General features: G+C 44.4%; 1 protein-coding gene across 1 annotated transcript; it reads left to right on the top strand.

Moving 5' to 3' along the window:
- The first annotated feature begins 1,470 nt into the window (after positions 1-1,470).
- LOC116848795 (cartilage oligomeric matrix protein) lies at positions 1,471-10,869 on the top strand. The gene is made up of 15 exons (XM_032825279.1): positions 1,471-2,350; positions 2,962-3,135; positions 3,222-3,448; positions 4,102-4,855; positions 4,930-5,015; positions 5,309-5,372; positions 6,309-6,525; positions 6,605-6,733; positions 7,067-7,343; positions 7,427-7,579; positions 7,867-8,239; positions 8,439-8,792; positions 9,059-9,286; positions 9,347-9,856; positions 10,250-10,869. Exons 1-15 carry the CDS (start codon positions 2,275-2,277, stop codon positions 10,369-10,371), a joined length of 3,744 nt encoding a protein of 1,247 aa, XP_032681170.1. The 5' UTR covers positions 1,471-2,274; the 3' UTR covers positions 10,372-10,869.

The following is a 10,869-nucleotide window of genomic DNA, read 5'->3' as shown; positions in this document are numbered from 1 at the left end:
CAACTGAGCTTCGCTCGGCTGAGAAAAGAAGATCTCGACGATCCTTCCGAAAATTTGCCATGATCGGTTGGAAAAACGCATTTATATTATTTGGTTAATCATTCTCTCTCTCTCTCTCTCTCTCTCTCTCTCTCTCTCTCTCTCTCTCTCTCTCTCTCTCTCGCTCATCTTTAGACATATTTATTTCAAATAGCTAAGAAACTAATCGAGTTACTTTATGCGTACGACTATGCGCGCAACGAATTAGCGCGAAACGATCTGCCGAGATCGTGATCGAGTTTATCATGCAAATGCAAATCCAAATGCAAGTGTGCGGTTTCGTCGCGTTTATGTTCTCTTTCCCGTAACTTCGCACGACTCTGTGACACGATTGTACAAATAAGTTACGTAAACTATTTATATAGATACACTCGCCTATATTTGATAGTAATATCTCGGAGAAATACTAAGATACTACGAAAAAATTCTCGCGTTCTCGTCTCGTTTATATTACGTACAATTCTTATCACTTAAAAGTTTCCTATACGTAATCAACGTTCGCGCAGGACTGATTTTAATGTTTCTAATTACGTATTTCCTGCAAATAAATAATAAAACAATGTGTCGACTCACTCGATGAGGCTATTATGATTTCAGCGCGATGAAGCAACGAATAACGTAATAATGTATTTCGAGACTTATAACAGGTAAAGTTGTCATCAAGAGCGTTTTTCCCAGAAACAGCAATGTCTGTGCGGTGTGTTAACTCAGTCTCAATTGAGTCAAATCTGCGTGACTCCGTGTTGAGTCTGTTACACGTAACGAGCTTGTTACACACATAAATTATACCTTGGCCGCGCAGTATATTCGTAACGTCGCTTAATTAGGATGAAAAATGAATGACCAGAGAGGCATCCGCAGAGTCCCGGTTTCAGTATCCCGACACGGCTGGAACGTAGTTAACGACAAGGCCAAGATGACGATGAGAGACGAAATGGGCCCTTTCGTTACGCGCGTTCGCAACGCGTACAGCAACGTGTTACGATGTGGATGAGAAGCACGGCACAATATTCAAAGCATTTCGCCACGATATAATCGGTCGAGAGGATTACGAGTTGATTCATGGTCTTCGCGGACGATTAGCAAACGCTACCGACCCCATAGAGGCCCCATCGTTTCTAGCCTCTCCCATTTCCTACCATTTCTCAAGACATTAATCGTAAAGGAAACTAGGCTTCGCCCAGCTTCGAAACTGGTGTGTATATGTAGGTGGGACCACTTCCCACACACACGTAACTGGCACACCAGCGACATTGTTACATACCTGTTGGATCGCGTTGAGAAGACTAAGTACCTTACTGTTAACGAGACTGTCGAGATGAGGAGTCGCTCCTGAATCGCGAATCCACCGATAAGAGATTCTCGAAATAAATAAGGAGGCCCAAAACGCATTGGGACACAGAAAAGGCATTATTTACAGAGTTTCCTCGTTTGTTTTTCATCTGTCATGTTTCTGTCTTGACGACAGTTCTACGTTCCAAAATAACATGGAGCGCTGATGCGCGAATGAGTGCGCTAATCGATTCTGCCGAGATACTTCTTCTGCCACCGTAGAAGGAAGCGATTGATTTATATTGGCGCCGGTTGCGACGCGCCTTTCCGCTATGACTATTCCATGCCGTAGGAAACAGCATGTGGGCGTGCGCGCACAACACTATTACAGAACAGAGAGTAATAGTGTGCGAAGCTCGACATCGCGATACCGATTTTACATCTCAGCCAGATGAAAACAACAAGATCGCTCATCTAACTGTCCGTTTCCGCTTATCGGTGATCTTCAATTGGAAATTAAATTACTCTCTTCTGCAAAGATGTCCTACTAAAGAGTCCCATCTGGTTCCTGTCCTTCTTGCGACTTGAAAGATGTGACACGACTGGATTAATTCACCGCGATAAGATCCCAATTCATCAATACTTTTTTCCGCTCCTTCGTACTTCATACAGGTAGCGGCACGCACGAAATCTCATTCGTAAAACCGTCGTGGGCGACGTATAAAGTCGCGGGCGACCCGCGTCCGCGCTTCAGTCCACGGACGGGCTCTCGTATCCACGTTGACGCGCTCGCGCGTCCGTCAGAACTTTCCGCGTCGCGACTCCGAAAGCATCATCGAGAGGAACGTATTCTCGAAAGGAACTCGCGGGCGACCGCTGCTTCCTCATCTTTGCTGCTCGCGAAAAAAGTTCACGACAGTTTGATTATTCGCGTGAGCTACGGACACGCAGTTACACGTCAGGATGCGAGTCCTGACGGTGCTGATTCTGGGATTGCTCGTTGTCTACGCCGTCGACGGTGCTGTTATACCGGACGAAGGTAAACATCTGCCGTGAAAACGCGACGCTTTGTTCACATTGTGCTGATTTTAAGAAAAAACAGACATTTTACGAAAAGAATTGAACATTTCATCCTGATTCAACCCGATTGCACGCAAGGATTTCATTCGAATTAAATTAGTGCGCGTCTTAAGATAAATATACCAATACGTGCGGACGTGTGTCCAATTCTGGACAAGCTTATTGTTTTAATTTTTAAATGCGAATCTTCAAGCTTACAACATAAAACACATGTATATACATATATATTTTATTTTGAAAGTCTGAATATTCATATTTAAAGACCAAAACAATAAGACAAGAACGTTTAGGATTAGGTGCGTGTGTCCGGAATTGATACTTTTACTTTACTGCAATTTTGTCTGCTGATTTTCGTATTCCTTCAATTGCATTTTACGCGGTTAAATGGTATCATCGATTTGGTTGACGCGTCCGCATCATGAAAGCACCATTCTTGGTGTAAGACTCGACAAGAAATCCGGTAGTGACGTGAGATCTGCGAACAAGGACTCGTTCTCACGGTCGTTCAACTCTCTCTTTTACACCGTTCTACCATTCGCCTCCCTTTTACATCCCGTCGATTTCCGACAGGTCTCAAGAGGGACCTGCAGGATGTGTGGCAGGAAGATGATTTCGTGATCGCGCTGTCTAACATCAAGATCAAGAAGAGGCAGTCTGGCAGCGCGATCGAGACTCTCTTAGCCGTCAAGTATGGAGAGTCGAAGAGCAAGATGGTACTGATACTCGATCGGCGAACGAAACGCGGTGAGCCGACAGACCTTTTTCTCTAGATCACCCTCGAATTGTTCCGACGAATTTTGCTGTAACGATATTAAAGTTCCTCATTCCAGTTATACTCGAGAGTCTCGACGAGAGTGGTCGACGCAGCGCTGGCCACATCAATGTGGACAGCCTCGCGGTGAACACGCCGCTAAAGAGCCTGGTTATCCTGGTGCGTCAAGGTGAACTGAATCGTCGCGTGGACGTATACGTCGACTGTGTCTACCAGGGCTCCATACCGCTCAAGAGAACCTTCCGCGACATCGCCGAGAACGAGGAGAGCCCGTACGTGGAAGTGGTGAGCCTCGTCTCGTTACGATACATTAACAAGTATAACACGACCCGCTCACACACTCGTCACTCTCTTGGCTCCCCTTTAACTCGACGTGATCTTTCGTTTGTCGCTTTCTTCCACGACTTGTGCTCGCACGACGATTTCTTTCTTATTTACGTGTCGTCCATGACGTCCGCGAACGTGGGACGACGTCTTCCCAAATATGGTTGACGAGACCTAAGCTAGTTGCTTCTGTATCGTGTGCACCTGGCTGACTTGCCCAACCCGAACGCAACGATTTCCGATGAATGCTCGGGAAAATTGAATTCGTTTCAATGAATTATTCGCGCCCTATTTCTTCCACAGAAGCAAAATTACAAGCATATTTCGGCTATATATGCGTCGTCACTTGACGACTGTCCTCAATTCTCACCGATCTATCGATCAGCCTTCTGTATTTTTCTGCTACTCAAATAACAAAACACTTATGCAAGACGACTTGTTCTTTGATTCGCTATCGTGCTCTTAATGACACAGCTTAATAATATTAAAGATGCATTTATGTATACATATTCTCGTTCCATTTTGTTTAACACTCTTCTATAGTATATTGAAATTTTTTTTCTTTATAGTAACAATGTCGACTTGGTAAGAATCGTTTCGAAATCTTGTTTTAGTTGCGAGAACGGAGAAGCCAGGCAAAAGTATACAAGACGAGCATCAACGAGGTGCTGAGGAAAGAGGAATGCCCTGATAAACTAGTCGACATGGTTCTCCCGTCAGTACTTGAGACCGATTTATTTCCCGGTCATACAAGAATTCGACCCGCGTCTCGACCGACCGGTACCACTTCCGACGAGGACGAGACGATTGAAGAGGCTGATGCGTCTACGGACCAGAACCGCAGTAGTCCGGAATCAGCCGTTTCGTCCGTTAGCGGTAATCGTCCCAATCGTCATCGGCCCGGTCATAAGGAACCATCCGACAAGAAGAAGCCGCACGGCTCTCGCCCTGGACGCGGTGATCCCGATTATTCCAACTCGCATCGTCCTGACCGCGACCACAAGCGACCTGACAGGAATCCGTCCAATTACGTGTTCAACTTGAAACCCGACGAACTGGACGAGACGGAACCAACGTCGGACACAGACGATGGATATCACGATCTTGTCAAGTCTGGGCGACCTGAATCGAAAGGATCCACGGAATCCAAACGACCCTACGAGCCGGATTTGCGTCCTGACAAAGGACGCGGTTCTTCGAGTGAACGAGGACCTAACAAACGACCCGGTGAATGGAGTTCGTTCGACAAAAATACAGCCATAGAACCGTACGATCAGAATGAGTCTGAACCTGACGGTGACCGATCTGGACACAAGCCAAGGTTACCTAGAAGAGGCGACATTGGAATTCAGAGTCTAGATGAGAAAAGTGGGTGGAATATGATTAATCGAGTCGATTAATTAGGTTCCGTTCAACACGTTTTCACGCTCGGTATTTTTCAGTTTGTCTGACCGACACCAACATCGTGAAAGCCCTAAACGAATTAATCGACGCCACTAAGAAGATGTGGAAGGAATTGGAGCAAAACGTAAGTATGCGCGAAGCGACTATGCCGTTGCATTCCTGTGCGTTAAACATTTGAGTTAATCAAACGATGAATGTACAATAAATCGATTTGAGAATTCACTTCGAAAGTAGAGCGCGATAAGTATGACGAACGTAAACGTAAATATTTGTCCCGATTGCAAAACGAAAGTTTTTCATTCTTTTTTCGGACGTAAGAGATCGCAGTTGTGACACTCGTATCGCGAAATATTTCACGAAGAAAGTCGCGCGCGCGCGCGACTCGAAAAGTAATCTGCAACTTATCGTCTTTTGCAGAGACTGGAAACCCAACAACTTCGTCGTTTGATCGAAAACTGCGCGGCGTGTCGTGCACCCATCGGTGAGTGACGTTTCGTCGTATTGAAAGGAACATGTGCTCGAAAATAATAGTCCTCCCTAACGTAGAAGTTAGCCAAAGCCGCCTCGTATTTAATGTCGATCGACGACTCTGTCGCACCTATCGACTGATTTTACTTAATCTCGCGCGTATTATCCTCCACCTCTTCGAACTGGTCTGTACGTGGTAGTTGTCAGCGGCGACACCTATTTATATGTGCAACGAGTTGTATCAAACAATCTTACAACGCAATAAATGCCTGTTGTTAGAAAAATTCGACTTTGTTGTGACTCTTGTTCTCTTGTGTTGCGCAATCGACAGCTTTCTCTCTCTCTCTCTCTCTCTCTTTTTCTTGTATTTGAACTTTGAATATCTCTTTTGATATGTGAGAACTACCAAGCGCTACTGCGAAAAATGTGTTTCGTATACAGTCATTTCAGCAACATCGCCAGATCGTTCAATGCTAACGTCATTAATGCCTCCGAGCTAATCGTTCCCCGCAGCGGTGAGTGCGCAATCCGCAATCATTCTCGCGAAAATGCTTATTTAACATAACTGATGCTTGCATCTCTACATTATTATTATTGCGGACATTATTATTAGCAGAATACAGACTAAAACCAGGCTGATAATAGGATTTTGAGCGAAGGTTGCTTTGCATCGTGCGTTAGCGCGCCACATTACTATCCATACTGTCTATACTGTATAACGCATCGATGAAATTAACCCCGCAACGTAAAATTCGCAACGTCGATTTTCACGTCAGCACAGTTTCTTCTCTCAAACACACACGAACACGTATGCACATCTCATTGATCCGCGCATGTACGACGGGCCGCTCGACGATGCACGTGGATGACACGTACCAGAGACCGAAAAAGCCCCGAAAACATTCAGGCAATTCACTCGTCACGAGCCGTGATCCCGGTAATTCCGTAGTGCCACCGCCGACACGGCCAACGTCCACGTGCGACCACAACTCCCCGTGCTTCCCCGGCGCCGATTGTCGCGAAACGTCCAGAGGACCCCAATGCGGCCCCTGTCCTCCTGGTTTCACCGGAAACGGACGGGTCTGCAGCAAGATCCACGTTATCACCTGCATCGACCGACCGTGCTACCCCGGGGTGCAGTGTTACGAAGTCACCAACGGTTACAGGTGGAGTCATGCTTTTACGAAATCAACGAAAACCGCCGAGATCGCCGAAATTTACATCGCGTGCAAACTTTGTTTCCAGATGCGGCGGATGCCCGAGCGGATACACGGGCAATGGCGAGAAGTGCGAGAGACGCAGAAACGGCTGTCATTCTCAACCCTGTCATCCGGAAGTTCAGTGCTACCCCACTGAGCATCCACCGTATTACAGGTATGTAAACATTAGTGAGTTATTTTCGGGCTTTCTACGTTTAATTGCAATTGAGAGAAAGTCTGTCTCAATTAAAAACATCCTTATCTTAAAGCAGAAATTCGCTTTACAATCCTACACAGAAAAAAAAGATTTGGTTGAGTTATCTGGTTAAATAACCACACATGTTTGGTTAGTTTACCAAAAATCTTGTTAACTCAAACAGAATTCGAGTTACTTCAATCGGAATTTCTGGATCGTTCATATTTGACCAGGTATTTGGTTAATTCAACAAAATATTTTTTTCCGTGTAGCACACAAAATCTTGTTTTGTTAATTATAAATATGACACAGGTGTGGTCCTTGCCCAAGAGGATACGTAGGCAACGGCACGACCTGCCTCGACGTGAACGAATGCGAACTGTCTCACCCGTGCTACCCTGGAGTGCGTTGCATCAATCTCCACCCTGGGTATAGATGCGACCAGTGTCCGAGGGGTTACGTCGGACCATTTGTGGAAGGTATCGGCATCGAAATGGCCCGAAAGCAAAAACAGATCTGCCGCGACATAAACGAGTGCGAAACCAACAACGGCGGATGCGATCCTTACTCAGAGTGTATCAATACTGAGGTGAGAAATTCGCGAAAAAGTTTCAACACGTCCGAGCTATATCCAGATGTACGAGCTTTAAATATTACTCTTGATTGTCGAAGGGATCCTACAGATGCGGACCATGCAGAAGCGGCTACATCGGCAATCAAACAATAGGGTGTCATTCTAGAGGCAACGTCTGCCCAGGTTCAACGACAGGCTGCGACGTCAATTCCGATTGCGTTCAAGCGTTCACTCATGAGTATACTTGTAAAGTAAGTATCATACTGAGAAAAAATATTTGAAATTTTATTTATGAAATATAAAGTTTGTTTTTGTGTGAATAACCTTATATTCTGCGTACAAAAACATTTTCAAGCGTGTTTCCCTTAAAACACGCGCCAAAATTGAGAGTCATTACTGTGATGAGTTTGCTAATAAAAATTGTTTGTAACTTATTATACAGGTGGACATGTATCACGACAAATGCTACCAAAACGAGAACTTGCTTTCAGCCATCTAATCTACTTTTATCCACTTATATAGATTCTATTCTTCGCAGTGTCACGTCGGTTGGGCCGGAAACGGTCAGACTTGTGGTCCCGATACCGACCTGGATGGTATTCCCGACAGGAGCCTCAGTTGTCACGATCCTCGCTGTCGGTCCGACAACTGTCCGACGACGCCTAACAGCGGGCAAGAGGATACTGACGAGGACGGCATAGGCGACGCCTGCGACCAAGATTCCGACAACGACAGCGTGCTAGATACGATCGACAATTGTCCGTTCGTTTATAATCCGGACCAACGGGACACCGATGGCGACAAGACCGGTGACATTTGCGACAATTGCCCGCTGGTCAATAATCCGAAGCAGTGGGATATCGATGGCGACGGCACAGGCGATGACTGCGACGACGACATGGATGATGACCGTAGTTATCACGACGTCAAATATTAATATTAAAAAGAAAAGAAGGAGAGATTGATTGATTATACGGCAATTTATACGGCTGATTAACTTAATCGCAATTATCAAGTAACAATTGCTGATCAGAGAACGATTATTGGTGAAAAGTAGACATCTGTCTAGGTTGACGTGTCGCACTCTAGTGATTGAAAAATATCATTTAGGTATCCCGAATCATCAGGACAACTGCCCAAAGATGAGGAACGCGGATCAATTTGATACTGACGGCGACGGTATCGGCGACGCCTGTGACAATTGCCGACACGCACCGAATTCCAATCAAGCGGATCAGGACGGTGACGGCGTCGGGGATGTTTGCGACAACGACATGGACAGGGATAAGGACGGCGTACAAGACAACCTGGACAATTGTCCCAGTGTGCCGAACCCCGGACAAAACGACGGCGACCACGATGGTGTTGGCGACGAGTGCGACGACGATATCGACAACGACGGCGTACCGAATGGAATCGATAACTGTCCTTATGTATACAATCCGGATCAGCGTGACATCAATCGTAAGTTCATTCTTTTCCTCTTTTTTTATTTTTATATAACGTGACATATTAAGCGGATAATAATAGTAATGATCCAAAACCTCCTGAGTAAAATTTTATTACACGTTATTTGTGCTATGGACTTTAACATTTTTTTCAAAAAGAACGGTGTGGGGAATCCAATCCTGAACAGAAAAGGATAAATGTGTCACTGACGAGGACGGTGTCACTGATGTGTCACGATTTGTATATTTGTAATGTTTATATTCCGCATTTTATACGCGTAGACGACGGTATCGGCGACGCGTGTTGGAACGACAATGACAACGACACGGTTATCAATATTTACGACAACTGTCCCAACAATAGTCTGATATGGTCAACGGATTTTCGAAAATACACAACAATCGCTCTCGATCCGATCGGTACCTCCCAGGAAGATCCTGTATGGAGAATCAATCATCACGGTGCGGAGATTCAACAGCTCATCAACAGCGACCCTGGAATCGCTATAGGTAAGCTCATGATGTAAGCGTGTGAGAGAAACATATCTTGAACTCTTATTAACTATTAAGGGCCGGACATACTCAGCGGCGTCGATTACGAGGGCACCTTTTACATCGACGACGACACCGACGACGATTACGTGGGATTCGTATTCTCCTATCAAGACAATCGCAGATTTTACATCGTCGCCTGGAAGAGGGAGAATCAGGTCTACTGGTTGGGTACACCATTCCGCGCGGTGGCCGATGCCGGAATCACGTTGAGACTCGTCAATTCCGAGACCGGTCCGGGCGAGGTGCTCAGAAACAGTCTGTGGCATAACGAAGATACGCCTAATCAGGTGAAGATTTTATGGAGGGACCCGAGCAAGTACGGCTGGCAACAGAGGACTTCGTACAGGTGGCATCTGCTTTACAGACCGCAAATCGGTCTGATCAGATTCTGGCTACACGAGGGCACGCGCCTAATAACTGACTCCGGAAACATTTACGATTCAACCTATGCAGGCGGTCGACTGGGTGTCTATTGCTTCTCGCAGGAAATGATTACCTGGTCCGACTTATTGTACAAGTGCACAGGCAAGTCAAACGTAACTCCATTACGCCTTTTGTAAAACGCTTTAGCGATTTGAAAATGTTCAATTCATCTGCTAATAAGAATGAAGAAATCGTGAACAAAAAATTCGAGAAGCAAAAAATTGCTTCTCTTTCTTTTCATTATTATCAGAAATATAATACAAATTAAGATAAAAGTTCCAAGATACGTACATGACCATTCTTATTATTCTGTGTGGCCTTTAAATATTTAAACTTTTAATATGAAATATTTTATATATATTTTTTATGTTGAAAGTTTAAATATTTAAAGGCCAAAACAAATATAAAAGAATATTCTGCATTTAGTGTCATTGGTATTTTTACCTTATTATCAAGTAGGCAAAAGAAGTTTCCTGATTTCTATGCAATTTTCAGAAACTGTGCCACAATCCGTATGGAACGAATTACCATCTCACCTGCAAGCGCAAGTTCAAGTGGGTGCTAGCAGCTTCGGGCAACCACAAATGACACGACGAAGAATGGACGACTATTACTAAAATTCGTTTTCGACGATCTATTCATGGCGCGAAAAACACATAGGTGAATAAGTAGCGCGGAGAGTTGAAGTGTTCCGTAATTCTCTCGCAAATATAGAGAGCCGATTTATAGCCAATTTAAAGTCGTTATAATCGATCACGCCGAAATAGCGCTAGCTTAAGGAAAATTGAACTCTAACTTCAATTCGAAGCAGAGAGAAATTTTGTACATTTTCACAAATTGTGTAAATTTCACAGATATTCAGTGCAAAAACACAGATATTCGACAAACGGCACTCGAACATATCTTCTCTCCTTAATCCATTAATCAATCTTCTATTCTATTGGAATTGTTCGAATATATTTAATACGTCTCTTTGTTAAAAAAAACCGAACGTACTTACTTTACGCGAATACTGAAACGCGTATATAGTTGCAATATATCTCAATTAATATATACATTAATATATATATACATATACATATATATATATATATATATATATATATATATATATA

The sequence above is a fragment of the Odontomachus brunneus genome, unplaced genomic scaffold, assembly GCF_010583005.1.
Source record: "Odontomachus brunneus isolate Ranch 3 - 2012 unplaced genomic scaffold, Obru_v1 Obru_scaffold_100, whole genome shotgun sequence".
Lineage (NCBI taxonomy): Eukaryota > Metazoa > Arthropoda > Insecta > Hymenoptera > Formicidae > Odontomachus > Odontomachus brunneus.
This window is presented reverse-complemented; position numbering and strand designations above follow the sequence as displayed.